The 23,338-nt window shown below is 38.5% G+C and overlaps 1 protein-coding gene across 2 annotated transcripts in view; it reads left to right on the top strand.

Moving 5' to 3' along the window:
* Positions 1-23,338, top strand: part of LOC129418809 (F-BAR and double SH3 domains protein 2) — a 91,722-nt gene that overhangs the window by 36,464 nt on the left and 31,920 nt on the right. For both annotated transcript variants that reach the window (XM_073853850.1, XM_073853851.1), the window contains exons 4-8: positions 7,193-7,272; positions 10,211-10,355; positions 10,431-10,564; positions 13,661-13,715; positions 13,828-13,956. In XM_073853850.1, the coding sequence (XP_073709951.1) occupies positions 7,193-7,272; positions 10,211-10,355; positions 10,431-10,564; positions 13,661-13,715; positions 13,828-13,956 (543 nt within the window). The remainder of the gene's footprint in view (positions 1-7,192; positions 7,273-10,210; positions 10,356-10,430; positions 10,565-13,660; positions 13,716-13,827; positions 13,957-23,338) is intronic.

Genomic DNA, 23,338 nt, shown 5'->3' with positions numbered 1-23,338 from the left:
GTAAAAAACACATCGGAGTAAACACAATAAAACCGCGCAATGCAAAAAATCCTAATGGTCCTTAAAATGGTCCATTTTTATATTTAAGGATGAAATGAGATTCAGTAATTGTTATTGCAATATCCCATAGAGTTTTGGACTGATTCATAGCACCTTAGAAGCTTTTTAATCGACCTAACTGGTTGGCTTTTTAAAATAAACCAAGCTTTACTTCATACAGTCCCAGGGGTCTGTACTGTGGTCTAGAGTCAGACTTTACACAAGCACATAAATCATTTTCTCCACACTTGCCTCCTACTTATTTTCAGAGTGCCAAGCCACCCCGCGCTCCGCCTGATGGGCAATGCCAGGCCAGAGCCATCTGAAAGCCCTTTCACCTCTCAGTCCAAAACCGTGAAGAATGAGCGCACGCCCTCCCTTATTCAATGAACTCCTACTTTACTAAAAGATGGAAGGACAGACCTGGCTAATGGCGAAAAAGCAAAGAGGGTAAACGGCGCTTTATCAGAGCTCAAAAGCAGTTCAGTGCCCACTCAATGCCCCTATTGTGCCCCAGAGAGAGAACAGGCCAGGTCGGGCCCGTTCTGGAAACTGTCTTTACAATAGAGGAACACACAAAGAACAGCCTGTGCAGAATGAAGCTTCAAAGCCTTGTGCCAAAGTGTGTTGCACAAACACCACAGACCCTACAGAGGAACACACGCCTCTGTTTATGTAGTATTTTTGGGGTGATTTTTGGGTTCCTGTGTTTGTGATGTCACTTTTTCTGCTCAAGGGATTTTACCTTGTCTGTCATCACATCATTTTTATCCACGTTCATCATTTTACACTGCATTCATGTGTATGTTGTTTTAAATTTTGCTTTTTTTGATTTTGAGAGGTGTTCCTGGTAGTTGCCTAGGGTGTTGTTAGGGTGCCCTGTGTGGTTGCTAGGGTATTTCCTGATGTTTGAAGCCAGTCGAGCCCATCCTCAGGTTTCTAAATGGGACTCGGGTCCCTTTAATTTAGTGCATGTGTGAAGTGACTGTTTTGTAATGAGTTGTGAAAGATTATAACTTGAGGTTATTGATTATTGTATGAAAACGTACTTAAGTGATGCCATCCTTATCAAGCGCTATGGTTGCAAGATCCAGAAATGATCGAATACCGCAAATATATATATACTGTATAATAAACAATCATCTTAAAGAGCTAGGGCTGTCACAATGAATAAATTATCATCTCATCCCAATCGGTTAACCTCATCCCAATGATTTCATATCACCGCAATGATTGCACATCTCTTTAAAAAACACAAGGGGGAGCTGCAGCACCTGTATGAACGAGACTGTATTAGATGGCGCTCCTTAACTGATAGTATAACGTAATATATTGCAAAGCCATTCAATACAATTGAAAAAACAGCATTTAAATGCAAAACTTAGAATTTTCAGTTTTTGAAAGATATATGGTGTAGGTGTGTATAAGTACATGTTTACGATATGCAAAAGGTACAAATCTCAAAGTAATCTAAAAGATGATGCGAAATCGTCTGAAATAATGTAGTGATGAAATGCGCTCTGCAGAACAGTTTGTCCATTAAGGGCTACTGTAGAAACATGACGTTGACTTCCATGTAAGGGGGTCGCGGTGTATGTAGATAAAAATGGCTTATTCTAGTTACACAATGCACCTTTAAATGTCTTTTATCCATTTCCATCATGTATAATTTTATATCACATGTTGTTTTCAATACATTAAAGGAATAGTCTACTCATTTTCAATATTAAAATATGTTATTACCTTAACTAAGAATTGTTGATACATCCCTCTATCATCTGTGTGCGTGCACGTAAGCGCTGGAGCGCGCTGCGACGCTTCGATAGCATTTAGCTTAGCCCCATTCATTCAATGGTACCATTTAGAGATAAAGTTAGAAGTGACCAAACACACCAGCGTTTTTCCTATTTAAGACGAGTAGTTATACGAGCAAGTTTGGTGGTACAAAATAAAACGTAGCGCTTTTCTAAGCGGATTTAAAAGAGGAACTATATTTTATGGCGTAATAGCACTTTTGGGAGTACTTCGACTCACCTAAAAAATCCACTCCCCTTCTCACTCTCATAATGGAAGAGGGAGGGTGTTACTGCGCCGAGTCGAAGTACTCCCATAGGTGCTATTACGCCATAAAATATAGTTCCTCTTTTAAATCCGCTTAGAAAAGCGCTACGTTTTATTTTGTACCACCAAACTTGCTCGTATAACTACTCGTCTTAAATAGGAAAAACGTTGATGTGTTTGGTCACTTCTAACTTTATCTCTAAATGGTACCATTGAATGAATGGGGCTAAGCTAAATGCTATCGAAGCGTCGCAGCGCGCTCCAGCGCTTACGTGCACGCACACAGATGATAGAGGGATGTATCAACAATTCTTAGTTAAGGTAATAACATATTTTAATATTGAAAATGAGTAGACTATTCCTTTAAGACCACGCTCTGCAGTGTTTTTGTGTTGTCCTGTTTGACCGGGCCACTGGTTTCACTGTTATTTTTGCATTTGATGTCATGAGTACATCAGGAAAGAGACTTTAATCTCTCGTTCTTTCACGCTTTTATTCTCTCATTCTTTTTCGTCTGCGGCGGATATCCTGCTGGTGGGCCGACTGCTCCAACCTCTGCCTGCTCCTATGAATAAACAGGAAGTGAGTGTGTAAGCGCCGGGGCTTCCTGTGGCATTTTTACTACCACACCTATGCCCAATAATGGACTTTTTGACACGGTTCCCGTATTCATCAGTGATGTTTGCTAATGCAGTCATCACTCTTAATTTAAGAGTAATATGGTGAACTCATCAGGCACAATTTGAGAATTAAACCTCTCATAGTGATATTTTTAAGCGGTCAGGTTTGGGTTTTTTGCCTTGTGGACAGTAAAACACATCACGCATTTGAATTCTGGATAAACCCCTGATATGGCCATGTACTAACTCGACCACATCATGTCAGAGCATGGGTTTAAAGTGGTCGTTAATCTCCAAACTACACAGGAAGAGCAACCCCATCCAGCAGGTGTTTATTGGAGACGAGATGTTATGGTTGCCTGTAATTACCCGTGATTGACTGCGGACGTCTTGAATTAAATTCTGTGCTTCTGTAGACGCAACACAAACGTCTAGACCCTTTATTGGGATGAAAGAAACTATCAAGTCTCAACTCCTCTCCAGAAGCTTCTGTTTGGCCGCAGATTAATAGGACAGTTGCTTTAATGTTTAAAGTTTTAAAGGATTAGTCCATTTTCTTTAAAAAAAAATCCAGATAATGGACATATCCATAATTTGGATAGTGTCATCCAAAATGTTGATGTCTTTCTTTGTTCAGTGTAGAAGAAATTATGTTTTTTGAGGAAAACATTACAGGATTTTTCTCATTTTAATGGACTTTAATGGACACCAACACGTAACAGTTTTAATGCAGTTTAAAATTGCAGATTTAAAGGACTCTAAACGATCCCAAACGAGGCATAAGGGTCTTATCTAGCGAAACGATTGTCATTTTTGACAAGAAAAATAAAAATATGCATTTTTAAACCACAACTTCTCGTCTCATCTCCAGTCCTGTGACCCATCAGCGCGACCTCACGTAATATGAAACGCACATTTGCAGACCATTTTAAACAATAAACTGACACAAAGACATTAATTAGTATCATTCGACACATAACAACGTAGGAACGGTCCTCTTTCTCCACACTTGTAAACACTGGGGCGTAGTTTCGCATACGTCCTCCGTGACCTTTCGGCTTGAAGACGTATTGCGTGAGGTCGCGCTGGCGCGTCACACGACCGGAGATAGATGAGAAGTTGTGGTTTAAAAGTGCATTTTTTTTTCTTGTCAAAAATAACAATCGTTTCGCTAGATAAGACCCTCGTTTGGGATCGTTTAGAGTCCTTTGAAACTGCAATTTTAAACTGCATTAAAACGTTACGTGTTGGTGTCCATTAAATCCATTAAAATGAGAAAAATCCTGGAATGTTTTCCTCAAAAAACATAATTTCTTCTCGACTGAACAAAGAAAGACATCAACATTTTGGATGACATGGTGGTGAGTAAATTATCTGGATTTTTTTTAAGAAAATGGACTAATCCTTTAAATCTCTAGGAGTGAAGTGTATTGTGCTATTAGTGGCAGATTAGATTTCGTAATTGATTCAGATTTTATTTATGGTGATGCTCTGCTATCCTGATTTTAAAGTGCCCATATTATGGAAAACTCACTTTTTCTGGGTTTTGAGGTGTTATTTTGTGTCTCTGATGCTCCCACACGCATACAAACTTGGAAAAAAATCCATCCATGCTGTTTTGAGTGAGATACACGTTTCTGAATGCTAATCCCGTAAATTATACCTTTAAAATGTATAGTAATGTGAAAAATTGTTTGTAATGTAGACCGTAGCCTATATAGATACTTTTTTGCAGGCTAGATAGTTTGCAGCGTGGTTTCGAAAGTTAAAAAAATATTTAACGGCTTTATTTTACAATTCTACATGAACTTAGTAATAGTGTTTTGCCAAACTAAGTGTTTTGCCAAACTAACCGAGACCGGGCCTTACCGACCCGGCTTTTCTGACGAGGCTAACTTACCCCCGAGTCTCTTGTAACTTTACGGTCCGGACCTCCCGCTAGCTTCTAGCAATTAGCACGCGGTCCACAAGCAGTATTCATCCCCCGCCGGGCCTAAATTTCTGTAATTTGCGAAAATAATGCGTTTGAAAATGTAATAATATATAAAATAATAACACAGTATGGTCTGTACTGCTCACGATATCACTATGCACGCGCACATGACGTTAGTAGTGTGGCGTGATCAAAGGAGCAGCAGCTCATAAATATGTAATGACTAGCTCAAAACGGCACAATCTGAAATGCCCTGAAACAGAGGCTCCTAGAAATGGGTAACAATCTTTTCCTACAAGCTATTTCAAGCAAACAACTTTTGAAACATGTTTTATGGAACTCATACACCTATTTAACTTGTGGAAAAGCAGTCATAATATGGGCACTTTAATGTGGATTTGTTTTGGCTTTGCATGGATGGTGTTTGTTGTCACTTTCAGCCATTTTTACAGCTGTTGAGTCACCATTGTTGTTTACATTACATTATTTTTTTTATTTTATTTTTTTTGCCTAATAAAGTATACTTAAAAGACAAGAGGCAGAAAGAGAGTTTGTAACCATTGTGGCTCTTAAAGGCGGAGTCCACGATGTTTGAAAAACGCTTTGGAAAAGGAGACGGGCCGACTACCAAAACACACTTATAGCCAATCAGCAGTAAGGAGTGTGTCTACTAACCGACATCCTTGCCGGGTTGCGTATGTGTGGGGCGGGTCTATCAACAGAAGGTCCAGATTCTATTAGGGTAGGGGCGTGTTTGTTTAGGTGATTTCAAATATCAACATTGGCTTTCAAACATCGTGGACTCCGCCTTTAAAGGGACCCTCCACTTTTTTTTGAAAATATGTTCATTTTCCACCTCCCCTAAAGTAAAACATCTGATTTTTACCGTTTTGGAATCCATTCAGCTGATCTCTGGGTCTAACGGTACCACTTTTAGCATAGCTTAGCATAATCCATTGAATCCAATTAGACCATTAGCATCGTGCCTAAAAAATAACCAGAGTTTCGATATTTTTCCTATTTAAAACTTGACTCTTCTGTAGTTACATCGTGTACTAAGGCCGACGGAAATTTTAAAGTTGCGATTTTCTAGGCCGATATGGCTAGGAACTATACTCTCATTTTGGCATAATAATCAAGGACTTTGCTGCCATACCGCAGCAGGCGCAATGATATTACGCAGCACCCGATTGGTAACTTTCAATAGCAGGGGACTATTTTCGGGCACTGCGTAATATCATTGCACCTGCTGCAGCCATGGTACGGCAAAGTCCGTGTGTATGCATCTAGCGGTGATGATTGTAATCCACTTGGATTGAATCGTGCAGAGGAAGACATTAGGTCAGCTGATCTGTGTCCTGAAACAGACCAGTGTCTGTAACTCCACACTGCTGGGAAGAACGGCGTCTTTCTTCTGCCTTATTCCCCGCTGCTCACACAAACACATGCCATGCTTTCATCCGCATGCACACTGTAGATGCTCTGTGCTCACAGCGAGCGTCTTTGAGCTGTTGTTTGCTTTGTGGGAATCGGGCAGGTGTGGACGGACCGAACTGAAAGCCAATGGCTAATGGGCCTCGTGTCGCGACACTAGCACTTACTCTTTTTGCTTTACACTTTGGTGGGGAGGGATGTTAGTTTTAAAATGAATAATTCATCCAAAAATGAAAGTTATGTCACCGTTTACTCAGCCTCATGTTGTTACAAATCCGTGTGACCTCATGGAAAAAAGACATTTTAAAGACTGTTCTAGTCTTCAAATGCTTAAAGTAAATGATGAGAGTATTTCTTTAATAAACATGTTAAGAAGAGGCACTGCTGTGTTTCCCTTTGTGTCCAGTGATGTCTGGGCAGTTATGGAAAAGTTATTTTTAATTTCACCAAACGTGTCATTGGAATTTGGGTTACTGGGTTTGTATGTGTTAATTCATGTTTGAGAACATGCATATGGCCTGTTTGTTATGTTTGTTCGTTTTCCACAAATTGCCAAAACATGAGAAGACAACAAGACTGTGTTTGCATATTTACAAATGTATAAATGGGAAAGTGCATAAGGACCAACACAAACTTTTGTTGCACAAGGTGTTATATGTTTAAAAGGGGACATTTCACAAGACTTTTTAAGATGTAATTCACTGCCATGGTTGGATAGTGCAGATTAAGGGGCGGTATTGTCCCCTTCTGACATCACAAGGGGAGCCACATTTCAATGAGCTATTTTTTCACATGCTAGCAGAGAATGGTTTACCAAAACTAAGTTACTGGGTTGATCTTATTCACATTTTTTAGGTTGATAGAAGCTCTGGGGACCCAATTGTAGCACTTAAACATGGAAAAAGTCAGATTTTCATGATATGTCATTTATAATATGTACTGGAAGACAATATTATTCAATGGATACTATTAGAATGATTTGGGATACACTATTTCTTGACATGCATACTACTAGGACGCAGTGCAGTATGTGAATTGGTCCGCAGCATAAAAAAACAAAATGCAGTCAGTCTTTTAACACTTCTCTGTTGTGGATGTCTTTCAGGCCCTGCAGAAGTTGGCGAGTCAGTATTTGAAGAGAGATTGGCCCGGTATCAAACCAGACGACCAGAGAACAGACTACAGGTGATTTTTCTCATGTTCCTTCATGACAAGTTTAGAGAAAGATCCAGAAGAATCGTTTGATGTTTAAGGGCTGACATTTTCCCTCTAGGCTCGCCAGCCTGCCAGTCACAACTCGTTCTGTGAGTCTGCTGTTTGAAAGACTCGAGACATTTAGTCATGAGCGTAGTCACTCAAGAATCATTTAGAAATCTGAAATGAGAAAACACCTACTGGTTTTTGGATAAAAGCAACAATATATTATCATTAAATTATGGGTTTAAGTCATGGGTCTTCAACATAGGGTATTCTCTTGTGGTATCACTGGGTTCTCCAAATATAGTTTGAATGCAAAATAATTTTATTCTGAAATTAAAATGTTATGTAGTATGCGAAAATGTATTATTTTTATATCCTTGTCACGTAACCATCGTAACAAAGTATGTATTATAAACATACCTGTCAACAATACGGGAGACCTCTGAACAGAATGTGTACGTAGGATGCGTTTCATACAAGATGAATTGGACAACCTTAAAATTATATATTGATGTGATAATTCATATAACGAGGTAAGGCCGTACAAATTATGTGAGTGTCCCGTGAGAAAAAACTAAATGGAATGGGGGTGTGAAATTCGGGAGGACTCCGGGAAAAACAGGAGTGTTGACATGTATGGTTATAAATGATGAGTTTGGTTCAAAAACGCAATAAATCCATTTTGACGCATTTTGGTAAAAATTTATTTTCTATACCAAGAAAGTGAAAAGATGAAAACCACTATTTCTGTTACAAACTTTCACATAGCATCTTAAGGTTATAAAAACAATAAAAATTCAAATCCATAATTTGATTTTAAAAGATTTATTTTAAAAACTGATTTTTTCCCCGCAAAATGCAATAAATCGATGATCCAATCCAATTTTTTTTTTTTCAAAATTCTCGACGCGTACTAGCTCGGGTGCGGGATGACGTCAGTTTTTTTTAACGCTGCTAACAATATCTATATAGATAACTGTCTACAAACATTAATAATATTAACATTACTATACATTGTTTAAAAGGTCTACGGGTTTAGCATCAGTGTATGGTCTCTGTTTTGAGATACGGATGCTCTAGCATCATAAATGTAGTATTTTGTGACAGAAGTCCAGATGACAACATGCAAAATATAAATGGGGCTCCTTACCTTTGTGTTGATATAACGATCACGAGTCGAATCCAGTCTGTTTCAGATATGTGAATAACCCATAAAAACTCTTCCAATAAAATACATCCAATGACCATTTTGGTCCACAAATGCGTATATTCCATGAAATATAGATATATGGTCCATTGTTTACATCAGATTTCACATGAACGTCTTGTAATAGAATGTAATGTACAATCTGAGGATTATGTACGTCGTAACATTGTATATGAGATAACACTCGCGTTAAAAACCAGCGGTCAAACTTTGTTTTAAAAAGTACGCGGGAGTATAATACATAATGTCCAAACAGTGCTGTCAAATATCGTGACGTCATCTGATTCGCTCGTTCCTCCAATGACTTCATGGAAAATATTGATAGACAGAACGTGTAGCCAATTAGATAACGAATCCAAAGAACTTTGTGTGACGTTTTATTTTCTGGTGTGGAAACGGCATTTTATACGCTTACATAAAGATAAATAATAATAAGAACGAACGAGTATGCATGTAAACAAAAGACTTTTATTTTGGGGCTGACTGGCACTTAGAAAAGGCACTAGTCTTACAAAAACTCTTGCAAGTACCTCGTGGGCCTATTGACTTCAAACGTGAAACATAACTTCTTTAGACTTGTGGCTTTGGCATCATTGCATTTCTAGGTTTCACACACATATTTATCATTAAGATTTTTAGTATTTAAAAAGATGTTATGCAAATTTTTAATGAAGCTCAAAGTGTCGTCTTTCTAATGATAACATAGTTATGCGGTTTAGTAAAAACAAACCTTTTAGTGAAAGTAGATCTTTTCATGGTTTGGGCCAGAGTGGGGGTGCTTTTCAAGAGGTTAAATAAAAAAAATGTGCATTCATCTTTGCCATGTTATATTCATTTAGTTGACTAGTGGTATAAACTGATTAAAAATAAACATTAATGGCACTAATCAAAACACTTACTTTGTCATATTAAAGGAATAGTCTACCCATTTTCAATATTAAAATATGTTATGACCTTAACTAAGAATTGTCGATACATCCCTCTGTCATCTGCGACGCTTCGATAGCATTTAGCTTAGCCGCATTCATTCAATGGTACCAATCAGAGATAATGTTAGAAGTGACCAAAAACATCAACGTTTTTCCTATTTCAGACGAGTAGTTATACGAGCAAGTTTGGTGGTACAAAATAAAACGTAGCGCTTTTCTAAGCGGATTTAAAAGAGGAACTATATTGTATGGCGTAATAGCACTTTTGGGAGTACTTCGACTCGCCTGAAAAGTCCGCTCCCCTTCTCCCTCTCATAATGGGAGAGGGAGGGTGTTACTGCGCCGAGTCGAAGTACTCCCAAAAATGAGTAGACTATTCCTTTAAGAACACTGTAAAAGTACAAAGTGGAAGATGAAAACTAGGATTTGTGTGTATTCAAAGCGCTGCCATTATTGTTTACAATGCTTGAAATGGTGCGCTGTGATTGGTTAAGCGGTTTTTAATACTGACCTGACAATATACTGATTTTGTTGGTAACTATTTTTTTTAATGGCATTTATAGCGTTTTGGAAACAAACTCTTCAAATAATAACAAATATTGTATTCATTTGATACATGTACTGGGGGTCCTTGCTCCTCCTCTCTATCTATTAAGGGGTCCTTGGCATAAAAAAGAACGTTTTAAGTAGTTGCCATGTGTTTCTTTGCTCATATTTAATCTTTTATGGTAAATGTTAAAATATTCATGTTACCAAAGTCTATAAAGAATATGTTTTTCTGCTCTAGGAATGTATATGGAGTGTGGAGAGCATATCTCGAAGGCACCGTGCAGGTGACCCAGTCTCGCCTAAATGTCTGCGAAAACTACAAGAACGAGATTTCAGACCCGGCCAAAACTGTTCGTTTTTACAAAGAGCAGCAGCTGAAAAAGGTAGCAAGCGTTTCTGCATGTTCTCCTTTCTGTGTCTGTCACAGCGTTCACTAACCGGCTCTTTCTCCGCCACAGTGCATCGAACAGCTGGGCCGAATCCAGGCAGAAATCCAGGACTCAGTTAAAGACCTGGCCAAGTCCAAAAAGAAATACTTTGAATTGGAGCAAATGGCCCAGGCTGTGCGAGAGAAGGCCGACATCGAGTCCAAGTAAGTTCTTTTACACTTTAATTTAACTAAGACTTGAATGTTTATTTTAAAATATCCAACCATTAAAGGCAAGCAATGAATCTCGGGATAACCGAGGATGTAAAGGATTCATTCGTTCTATCCTTAGCAGCCCGAGGAAAAGAGGACGCATTTAAAGGCTGCATTTTAAGGAGTCTTCGAATTGGGACGGCCTTACAGTACTGGCCTTTGATTGTGCTGCTGTGATAAAACCGGTCTTAAAATGCAGCATTAAAGGGACACTCCACTTTTTTTGAAAATATGCTAATTTTTCAGCTCCCCTAGAGTTAAACATTTGATTTTTACCGTTTTGGAATCCTTTCAGCCGATCTTTGGGTCTGGTGGTACCACTTTTAGCATAGCTTAGCATAATCCATTGAATCTGAGTAGACCATTAGCATGACGTTAAAAAGAACCAAAGAGTTTTTATATTTTTCCTATTTAAAACTTGACTCTTCTGTAGTTACATTACGGAAAATTAAAAGTTGTGATTTTCTAGGCTGATATGGCAAGGAACTATACTCTCATTCTGGCATAATAATCAAGGACTTTGCTGCCGTAACATGGCTGCAGCAGGCGTAGTGACATTACGCACTGCCTGAAAATACTCCCCTGCCATTAAAAGTTACTAGGGGACTATTTTTGGCTGCTGCGTAATATAAAAAATAACCAACTCTATGGTTATTGTTTAGAGCGATGCTAATGGTCTAATCAGATTCAATGGGTTATGCTAAGCTATGCTAAAAGTGGTACCGCCAGACCCGGAAACCGGCTGAATGGATTCCAAAGTGGTAAAAATCAAATTTTTACCTCTATGGACGCTGGAAAATTAGCATATTTTCAAAAAAATTGTGTCCCTTTAACTTACATTTAGTTGATTTGAGAAAGATTGAGGGGTGGTGTCATGAACTCAATGTCCGCAGCCCTGGCAGTGCCAAAGAAAGATTCATAAGATAAGCCTTCTGTGGAGAATATCCCCCAGCTTTTCTTTAGCCTGCTGCAGAAGTTGTTAAACACACTTAACCATCTTTCTCCATCTTCATGGGCCTTCATTTGTACCCTCACTTCAATTGCTGTTTCAATGCCAGGATTAGACGGTGATGAGGAAGATGAGTCTGGGCGATGTAAGCTTGCTCAGAATTACTTGTATTGATTCGGCTATCGACATTACCCTGCTTAGCATGGCTGGCAGTAAAGTGGAATTAAGAGGTAGTTGTTATTCTCAGCAGGAAGATACAGATCTCTGTTGTGCTATTATCACACACGCTTGAGACGAATGGGACTCGGTTGGACCCCAGAGCTATTCTAACTCCAATAAAACGGGTTGCTGTGCGGGTACATGCAAGCTAGTCATATCTTTGACCCTAAGTATGTACCCTGTATAATAAGCTGGTTTATTATCATGTCTAATATAGATGCTTAAACTGTTTAAAGGAATATTTAAAAAATGTGGATAATTTACTCATCCCCATGTCATCCAAGATGTTTACGTTTTTCTTTGTTCAGTCGAGAAAAAATAAATGATCCCAACCAAGGCATAAGGGTCGTATCTAGCAAAACAATCGTCATTTTCGCAAAAAAATTTTCCTTCAGAAAAACGCGATTATGCGATCGCATGATTCAATGCATGATTAGCCAAAGTCCGCAAATTTATATGGGGGCCGCATTTTTTAAATACGCAGAACTTTCGCCGCATAAATTGCAGATTTTTACTTGCAAAATATGCGGGGCTTGCATGATTTCATAATCCCCACATTTTCCTGGCAAAAAGTCATATATATCTTAGCAGAAAGTTAAAAAAAGTTGCATTTACTTCACACATGCGCAGCCATGTCCCCTGTTGTCATGGGAATGTAAGGAAGTGACGTAATTACGCGACTTGAACATCAATGAAAATCTGCAAGTTCACGCAGTGTTTGCGCGTTCACGCAGTGTTTGCGCGTTCACGCAGTGTTTGCGCGTTCACGCAGTGTTTGCGCGTTCACGCAGTGTTTGCGCGTTCACGCAGTGTTTGCGCGTTCACGCAGTGTTTGCGCGTTCACGCAGTGTTTGCGCGTTCACGCAGTGTTTGCTCGTTCACGCAGTTTTGCGCGTTCACGCAGTGTTTGCGCGTTCACGCAGTGTTTGCGCGTTCACGCAGTCACGCAGTGTTTGCGCGTTCACGCAGTGTTTGCGCGTTCACGCAGTGTTTGCGCGTTCACGCAGTGTTTGCGCGTTCACGCAGTTCACGCAGTGTTTGCTCGTTCACGCAGTGTTTGCGCGTTCACGCAGTCACGCAGTTTTGCGCGTTCACGCAGTCACGCAGTTTTTGCACGTTCACGCAGTTTTTGCACGTTCACGCAGTTTTTGCACGTTCACGCAATTTCATTGCATAAAATTGCATAAATATCCCAAATATTGAAACATGCTGCAAGATCCAGGATTTTTGCCCACAACAATCACAAATTTTTTTGCGTTTTCCTGGAAGGACTGCTTTGTGTCAGTTTATTGTTTAAATGGTCTGCAAGTGTGCGTTTCACATATATAACGGGTGACCTTTCGACGTGATATCGTAATATGTAAGTTTGCGCTGGCGCGTCACACGGCTAGTGCCAGACGAGAAGTTGTGGTTTAAAAGTACTTTTTTGGCAAAAAAAATCTTTTCACTAGATAAGACCCTTATGGTTAGGATCGTTTAGAGCCCTTTAAAGCTGCATTGAAACTATAAACTGTTGAGATCCACTATATGGAGAAAAATCCTGGAATGTTTTCCTCAAAAATGTAATTTCTTCTCGACTGAACAAAGAAAGACATAAACATCCTGGATGACATTGGAGTGAGTAAATTATCTGGAGATTTTAATGAAAGTGGAGTAATCCTTTAACACCTTCTTAGAGAGCACTAGCATGCTTTATTTTTAGTCTTCACCTCCCTGATGACAAAAACAGTCAAGTGCACAAATCCTCTTCCTTCCTTTCAAAGGTTTCAGGAGAGATCAACTTCATTTTGGTTCATATAGCCTTTTCCCACCTTAGCAGAGCTGTTTTGATGTAGGATTGAATTTATGTCTGATATGTGTGTGATTTTATATTCTCACAGGTCGAAACTGGGGCTCTTTCAGTCCAGGATTAGTTTACAGAAAGCCAGCGTGAAGGTAAACATCAGTGTCTCAACTTATTTAGGTTTCAACCAAACACAAACTGGAATTTGGATTTGAAGTACAATTTTCCTATAATTTAAGATTGTTCTGTTTGCTTGTGATTCAGTTGAAAGCCAAGAGAAGTGAGTGTAACTCGAAAGCAACACACGCGAGGAACGAATATCTTCTGACACTGGCGGCGGCCAACGCACATCAGGACCGCTACTATCAAACTGATCTGGTCAACTGTATCAAGGTGGGAACCAAAGATTTTTGTGTACAAAACGAAATACTGTAACTTGCATCATAACTTTTGCATTTGTGAGTTTTTAGGAGAATATTACTGAAACTTATTAAATTAGCTGTGGCTTTACTACAGTTAAAGGGACAGTAAGTGGGGTTGTCTTTATGTCTTTATTCATAAATATGTCCCCATTGATGTCAAATGACCTCTGGCAGTGATCTGACTTTTCTTTGTAAGCTTTCTTCTCTTTACTTGCATTGAACGGGTAAGTCCAAGGAGGCTTCCATGTCGTTCCGCCATATTGATAAACTATAATAGCAGAGAGGGACAAAAAGCACTAGCCTACCAATGTGTTTCCACAACACTCTTTCATTCAGAACACGTGAACTGGCTGAAACGCACAAGAAGATCAGTGATTACATAACGGCTACCGTAGTTGCAACACGTATTTGGAAAAGCGAGGCGTTAGAGAGCACTATTCTTTTGGATGCAAAATACAATTTCACCACTAGATGGGGGTAAATTCTACTTATTGTCCCGGAGACGATGGTGTTAGTGGGCAGTGCTCCGACATGTGGTGCTTTCGCACTTTCGGTGACCCGAGTTCGATTCCCGACTCGTGGTCATTTGCCGATCCCATACCCCTCACTGTACTTTCCTGTCCTCTACTTAATCACTGTCAAATAAAGTCAAAAATTGCCAAAAAAAAACTTGGTTAATGTTGTCTCGATTATTTTTAGAATTTTTGCCTTTTTTCATCCTTTTGTTACCCTGGACCACAAAACCAGTCAGAAGTCACACGGGTATATTTGTAGTAATAGCCAACAATATGTTGTTTGTGTCCAAAAGCTTAGGCAGCTGATTTATTGCCTCGCTGCCTCATGAGACAATGACTTCGGATGCATAATAGCAGAGAAATTCATTGGGAAATGCATTCGGACAGCCTTTATAGGCATCAACCATGTACTTCTGATTGAAATATATGCTGCGTCCGAAAACTCAAGGCAGTGACTCGTTGCCTCGCTGACTCATGAGGAAATGACTTCGGAGGAATGAAGGTAGCTCAGAGAAAGACTTTCGGACACTCTTCTAAGGCAGCGTGTTTGAAATTTAAACAGAGAGCGCCTTTGTGATAACTAATCACATATTTGAAAACAACAATACTAATTTCTCGCTAGAAATGCAATTAAAAGGTGTAAAAAGTGAAAATATACCTTTATTTATTCTAAATTGGTGGTCCAGTCGCGTCCTTGGCCGCCATTTTATTTTTTCGAACTCGACCGGACTCGACCAATCACATTCTTAATGTACGTCCACGCATAGGTATCTCAGGAGACAGGAAGTAAACCGAACATTGAATTCGGACATGCCTTGATGCCTTGCTGCCTTGGAAAGCTGCCTCAGAAGGCAGCAATTTAGAGTTTTCGGACGCAGCCATAAACAGAGCGCACCTTTGTGATAACTAATCCCATATTTAAAAAATTAAAATACAAATTTCTGTTTTTGTGCTCCAGCAGCTTCTTGGCCACCATTTCATTTTTTCAAACTTGACCAAGCTCAACCAATCACATTCCACTCGCACGCCCCATGCATAGAATTGTGGGACAGGATGATGAAGGTATCTCAGAAGACAGTTAGTAAACCATACATTGGATTTGGACATGCCTTGGAATTCTGCCTCCGAAGGCAACATTTTAGAGCTTTCGGACGCAGCGATTGTATGGGTCAAAATGATTGATTATTATTTTCATGCCAAAAATCATTAGGATATTAAGTAAAGATCATGTATCATGAAGATATTTTATACATTTCTTATTGTAAATATCTTAAAAAATGTATTTATCATTATTAATATATGTTGCTAAGGACTTCATTTGGACAACTTAAAAGGCAATTTCTCAAAATTTAGATTTTTTGCACCCTCAGATTCCAGATTTTCATATAGTTCTATCTCAGCCAATTATTGTCAAACCATAAATCAATGGAAAGCTTATGTATTCAACTTTCAGTTGATCTATCTCAAAATGTATCCTTATGACTGGTTTTGTGGTCCAGGACAGGTTCACATTTAGTATTTTATAAGAAATTTTAGTACTTAGTTTGGAAGTCTTCCTTTGACTTACAAAAAGGTTAATGTTCAATTTATTGTTTTTATACTGAATTGCAGTAGGTTGTATTGTGTTTGTATGAATTGTGGTGATATTTTCTTACATTTATTTAACCGTCTATGACTTTTGTTACTGCAGAGGAGCTAAAACATTATGTGCTAGTTCTTGTGCACCACAGCTGTGTATTTACATGAAACTGAAGACTAAAGCCCAAACTTTTCTCAAACTCTTTCTGCTGCGTCACAAGCGCTGCTGTTTCCATCAGGAAATGCAAATCAAATTATTTTATTTGGCATCTACAGCTAGATATCTGACTTGAACTATGTACGATTTACATGAGTCATGACTGTTGGCATAAATTAAGAACAGTGGGTCAGACATTGATGTCATCTATGGGCAGATCAAACGATGTACTTCCTGTGTAGATTTTCTAACAGGAAATGACTCTGTTATAGAAAAGAAATGTTTGACCCTGTCTGTGAAATCCAGATTAAAGTTTCATAATCTAATTATGAGAAAAAAAACATCAAGGTTCGAATTAATTCTTTGACATGATCTAAGTCAATATTAAAGATATCAAGGTTATATTTTCACTGAATGTTCTTTACATTATATATGATGATTTTATGCTGTTTTCACAGACTGGGTCACATATTGGCATGTTTTCTGACTGTGTTTTATGCCAGATGCAAATGAAGCTATTAAATGCGTAGTTGGATGCTTGAACATTTTGAGTTAACTCACTTCAGATTAAGACGTGAATACGCTCAATTTGCCAGATTTAGCTAGTTTGTAGTCTCAATATACAGCAGGGAAAAGAAGTATTTGACACATCAGCATTTTTATCAGTAAGGGGATTTCTAAGTGGGCTATTGACACATAATTCCACCAGATGTAGCCATTAAGCCAAATAACGAATTCATACAAAGAAATCAGAACATTTAAGTATACAAGTTGAGTCATAATAAAGTGAAATGACACAGGGAATTAGTATTGAACACACTTTATTTAAAGGCGCTCTATGCATTTTCGGCGTTTTTGTCAAACAGCGACCCCTAGAGTCGCTGGAGAATACTTGCAACTGTCGTAATTTCCCACTCTAGTACACCTGCGAAGATAATGACCAGTTAATGTTTTACAATTTTATACAAATATTAGGCTACTGCATAGTCTACTAAACTACAGATGATGGTAATAGGATAATAAGAAGTTTATTCCAAGTGTAGAGTAGGCCTATAATAATAAAGTAGCCTACCTTATAACGTTTTTACATGATTGCAGCTAAATCACAAGTAAACAGTCTATAGTCTATGTCTACTGTATCATTTCATTTGTGTTCTTTTATTGTAATGTAAACATTACAAAATGCCATGACAAAGTTAATTGTGTCTGTTGCATTATTTCATAACATTAGCTGTTATAATGTCACTATACATGATTATTGCTATTTATCATTATAGTTTGCAAATTGTGCATGTTTACACTATTTACAACCTCTAGGCTTATTTATGTCCTGATAATTATGTGAGATATTGACAACTGTTGTCATGATAATCGTATTGGATACTACAAGCAAGCGCAACAACATACAACATAGACCGCAAACAAGTTTACAAATAAGAGATTTTCTTACTAGTCCATCAACAAGATCGCCAGATCGCATCCCTGTTGCATCCAGTGCTGTCTTTAAGCTCACGCCAATGAGTAAAAGCCTGAGTGGGACTCTTGTCCGGTTCCAAACGCGGTCAGATTCTCTTTTCCTACTCTCTTCCGAACGTGCTTTCTTAACTTTTAAATCGTTGAGCCTCACGTCTCAAATTCGCGCGTGCAGTTGTTGTTATAGGCTTGATCGACTTCATGCAGCGCTGCAAGAACCGACAGCCGGATGACGTCAAAGTGCCATCTCGGATAATTCTCGCTGTACTTTGACGTCATCCTGCGGTCGGTTCCTGCAGCGCCGCGCAAAGTCAAACAAGCCTAACGTGTGTGCCGTAAACCAAGTCGTGATTCTCGCGAGATTTGTCAGGGTCGCTCCTCTCAAGCTTGCATTGCTGTTTCTTCTAGCGCCGTCCTCCCCGAGCTTCAACAGGAGGATGATTCGCCCTACTATGGCTTTGTTTACCACTGAAAAAACTTTGAAGCTGTTATATTAAGGTAAAATAACTGCATAGTGTGTCTTTAAACCTGTTGCGGGAAAGAAACGTAAGCCATCAAAACGAATAATTTACGTGAGAGTCACTCGTGCGGATGAAAAATGTCGGCTGTTGCTTGTTCTCACACGACAGCATCAAGCTTCTGTCATGCTAACACATCAACCCCAGGTGATCTTATGAAAAACTTTACATTTTAATGTTTTTATAACCTAAAGATGCTATGTGAAAGTTTGTAACAGAAAATAATGGTTTTCATCTTGTGACTTTCTTGGTATAGAAATCGTCTGAACCAAACTCTTCAGATATATCTCAAATTGAGAAGAGCATTTTTTTTACAATTTACCAGATTGTCCGACCTCCTCACTCACTTTCTTCCAAGCAAGATCCTTTTTATTCCCATTTCTATAAAAGTACCAAGCTCCAGGTGTCCACATACAGTGACAATGATTTTGACCTCCATTGTGGTTTCGTATTTCTGCCTCCACTCGCTACGTCATAATCATGTCACTACTAGACGTGCAGTATTTTCCGATTTTTCAACTGAAATGGCCAAAATGCTGAATTTGCGCAAATTGCATTATTTGCGCAGCGTTATTCTTGCAAACCGCACCATTCGGGCAAATCGTGTGTATATCACTCACGCTTAACGCTCCATTTGCATTTGGTATGAACGCACCATTAATCTTTCTCAGGTCACTTGTGCTCATTTAGGACATGAGGACTGTTATCATGTATGGCTTGCGTCTGTTTGGGAGTTTTGTTCTTTCTATAGCAACATTTGAATGTTTGTTTATTGTGCTCCAGCATATCAAGCTTGTATAATAGATAAAACTAAACATAATTTTGTGTGTATGTGAGAAGCATGTTCGGTATGCGGCCGGTTCTGCCTCACAGATTCAGGGTCACATCACTGCACCTCCTCCTCACTCCAGTGACATTTTATCACCATTCAAACAAAGAGATTTTCAACTTTAAACAAACTTTGTGTACTGTCCACTCTAGTTGGCACACTGTGTCCATTTAAATCATTTTGTATCAAATTACTCAGGCTGTGAAACGTGAGAGGCTTAGTGAAGTTCCTGAATGTGTTTGCCAGTATAAATCTATGTTTTATCTCTTCACCGGCTGGAGTTATAGCCTTATTTAGTGATGCAAACCCTTGAACAATCTCTTACATTTTTCCACCCTGATCTTGGACCATCTGGGACGCACACTTCTTTTGTGAATGTACTGGGCAACCGCCTCGACCCTACAGATACACATCAACCTCCGAGCAAAAATTTTTTAAGCTGATATCAGACCGTATAGTTGTAGGATTAGCGCACAAGTTAACAAGAGCTTTGACAATATGAAAGCGGGACAAATACTTCACAGTTTGTGTTCTGCAGTCAAAACATGGAAACTGAATCAGATTGAGATGAGAGTTTGAATTTCTTGGGTAACTTAAAAATGAACAAAAATAACATGCATTTAAATTACATTAATCCAGGCCTGGTGCCAGGAGAGGGCAAAAGGGGGCATTGCCCCCTCAGATCTGAATTGTGCCCCCTCAGTTTATTTTTGTTTTTTATTGCAAGGTTTAAAAACGAGGCTTTACAAAAAGGATAACTAATTAAAACTGTGTAGTGTGTTTACAAGACTAACTGAAATCAACAAAAAATATAAAGAAAAATCCTTTAGGTTTTTTTTGTATGTTATAATACGCAGGGTTAAACAGGGCTATGCATCTCCGAAATTTCACGTGCCCCCTCAATCATTTCATTCTGCGACTGGGCCTGCATCAAACTGACATTTTCTGGGAAATCCGACCCGACAGCTTGAATTGTAAATCATTATTATAAGGTTACTGTCGTAAATGCCCCATAGTCGAAGATAAAGTAAACAGTATAACGTTTCATTAGATTATAATTTATTGATGAGGACAATACAATTTGCAATAATAACAAATATTTTACTCTATATCTTGTATATTTAATAACTTTACAGTTTTCTGAGGTTTCTTTTCGTCATCTTTTATGTAAAGCTGCTTTAAAGCAATGAATGCTTTAATAGCAAAAAAAATGCTATTTAAATCAATTTAATTTTACTTGACTTAAATCAGGTTAAAGAAAGAGACTATGTGTAATTAATAAAGTCTTTTATTAAGACAACCCTGTTTTCAATCATTTTATTACTTAAAACAAATATTTGGGCATAATAATAGCACAGTAATTTCTCAGCAATGGTGTTTAATGATACATTTGCACTTTGCTTGAAGCATATTAAAAACACCACATAGACATAAAAACAACAATAAAAACCTGATTTTCAATACCCTATAGTGAAACTTTCTAATTTTGTAATTTTATTTGTACTGTAAAATAAAAAAAAATTTAAATCACAATGTGTGAAAAAAGATAAAAATGTTCATCCACAGTTTACATAAAAAATACTGACACACATAATTGTGTACACTTCATATATAGACAACATGGCTTAACATTTTGACCCTCTTGTTCATGAACAATGACACACTTGCCATTTTAATGGGACTGACATGTTCACTGACATAAAAATTTACTTTTAAGAGTAAAATTACAGGCTTTTGCAGGACATCCAAGATGGTCTGCAGTTTGCACACATTGTTCTGAGATGCACACATTATTTTGCATGCAAAATGCTCCAAAGCATCTAAGAAAAACTGTAATACTTTTTTTTGTCAAACCTCTTACTTATAATTAGACCAGACGAGTGTTTAAAGAGATAGTTCACCCAAAAATGAAAAGAAACTATCCCGAGGGGCATCCGACCTCCGAGGGGCACTAATTCAAAATATGTGTTTTTTGCTCGTGTGAACCATGTGCATTACGTGTTTTGTCAAAATAAGTGCCTGCTGCACACGTGTCAAAACTGTTTATGATAATGAGACGCTCACATTCACAAAATACACACAAGACACTGCATGAGATTAAGCGAGTATCTGGCAAATGCGAGCGTCTCTTTTATCATAAACCCTTTAGACACGTCTGCAGCAGGCACTTATTTTGACAACACACGTGATGCAGACAGAATTTCTTGACGTGCAGAACACATATTTTGAAAAAAGGAACCACACACGACGGGCTACGTACATTTTGTGATGAACTTCGCATCGAGCGCCCTCAAAAAAAAGTTTCCGGCGGCCACCACTGCCTTTAACCCACATTTTCTTGGTAGACCAGGTTTTATGTTAGAGCGATGATCAGTTTTTGTTGTTGCACTGTACCTAAAACTATCTGTGTCATTACTGGTGGACACATTTTCTATTCCGCTCTTCTGTCTAATGGGCATTTGACCCCCGGCGTTATGAATGAAATGTACTGTAAATGCTCAGGGCGAGAGAATCTGGATTGAATTATTGATAGGTGGAGAGTCAGCGCTTTAGGCCCACCACCTGCCGAACAACATGCCCCCTTTCCTCATTTCGTATTGGCTGAGCCGTAACCCTGGTTACAGTCTATATAGCGTTCTGCTATAACAATGACAATAATTGATGATATTCATGTCATCTATCATTTTCAGATATATTCTTCATTTTATATTATAAGAGTTGATTAAAAAATCAATCATGAGGTTGTTGGGTTCCCAGTTTCATGAGTCTGTGCTCTCTGTCAGTTGCTCTTTAGCGCCCCCTGCTGAATAAACAGTCTTTGATGACTGTTTCAGGTTCATTGGCAGATGGGAGGGGTGGAGGTGAGAACATGTTTTAGATAAGATGTGGGTTTTGGGTGAGAAGCAGCTCTGTAAAAACACTTTCGGTACTTTATCATTCTTTTCTTTTTTTGCTTTTATAAAAGATGACATTTACTGATCCCAAACACACACAAACTTCTGGACTGCCTTAAAAGGAAATGAATATTCAATCATGTTATATTTACTCATCCTTCTGTTGTCCATCTTATTCACGAATAATCAAATCTCAGATTTCTTTGGATATCAACTGCTGATCAGTGATCAGTATTTTACTTTTGTTTCTTTGTGGAGGATCAAAAGTGTTCTGGAGAAATTCGAGCATTGCTGTTGCTCACCTAGTCATTGCATTAGCAGTGCAAAAGTTGTGGATTTGATTTCCAGGTAACACACACAAAAATAAAACTGTTAGAGTAGTAATGTAAAAGTTGTGTGTTTGGAATAAAGTGAAGTTGAGTATTCAGAAAAATGTATTACTTCTTATTCTTTAAACCCTCCTTTAAACAAAGATATTTATGAATATTAAGTGTTTTGTAGTGTTGTTTATTTTTGTTTAGTGGTGTATGGATGTTTTTGTTAGTATAAAATAGCTTCAGTATTCACGTTGACAGCCTCCATTCAGAACTAACAAACACTTAATGTTCATCATAAGTTCAGGTTAACTTCTGGATAAACTTTGTGTTTATGTCAGGTTTGTGTATGTCTCTGTGTATGTGTGTGTCTGTGTCATGTTTGTGTGTGTGTGTGTGTGTGTGTGTGTGTGTGTGTGTGTGTGTGTGTGTGTGTGTGTGTGTGTGTGTGTGTGTGTGTGTGTGTGTGTGTGTGTGTGTGTGTGTGTGTGTGTGTGTGTGTGTGTGTGTGTGTGTCAGTGTGTGTGTGTCTTTGTCGTGTTTGTGGATATCTGTATCCTGTTTGTGTGTGCATCTGTGTTGTTTGTGTGTGCACCTGTGTCTTGTTTGTGTGTGCGTCTGTGTTGTGTTTATTGTGTTTGTCTATGCCGTGTTTTTGTGTGTGTGTGTTTCCTTGTTATGTTTGTGTGTCTGTGTGTGAGCGTGTGTGTGTTGTATTTGTGTTTCATGTTTTTGTGTGCGTATGTGACATTTTTGTTTGCTGTGCGTGTGTGTGTGTGTGTATTCGTTGTGTGTCATTCTTGTCATGTTTGTGTGTGTATATCTTTGTCGTGTTTGTGTGTGCGTCTGTGTCGTGTTTGTTTGCATGTGTCTTGTGTTTTTGTGTGTGTTTTTTCTTGTCATGTTTGTGTTTGTGTCGTGTTTGTGTGTCTTTGTTGTATTTGTGCGTCATGCTTGTGTGTGCGCCTGTGACGTGTTTGTGTGTTTGTGCCGTGTTTTTGTGTGTGTGTTTCCTTGTTATGTTTGTGTGTGTGTCTGTGTGTGAGCGTGTGAATTTGTTGTATTTGTGCGTCAT

The sequence above is a fragment of the Misgurnus anguillicaudatus genome, chromosome 15, assembly GCF_027580225.2.
Source record: "Misgurnus anguillicaudatus chromosome 15, ASM2758022v2, whole genome shotgun sequence".
In the NCBI taxonomy this organism is placed as follows: domain Eukaryota; kingdom Metazoa; phylum Chordata; class Actinopteri; order Cypriniformes; family Cobitidae; genus Misgurnus; species Misgurnus anguillicaudatus.
This window is presented reverse-complemented; position numbering and strand designations above follow the sequence as displayed.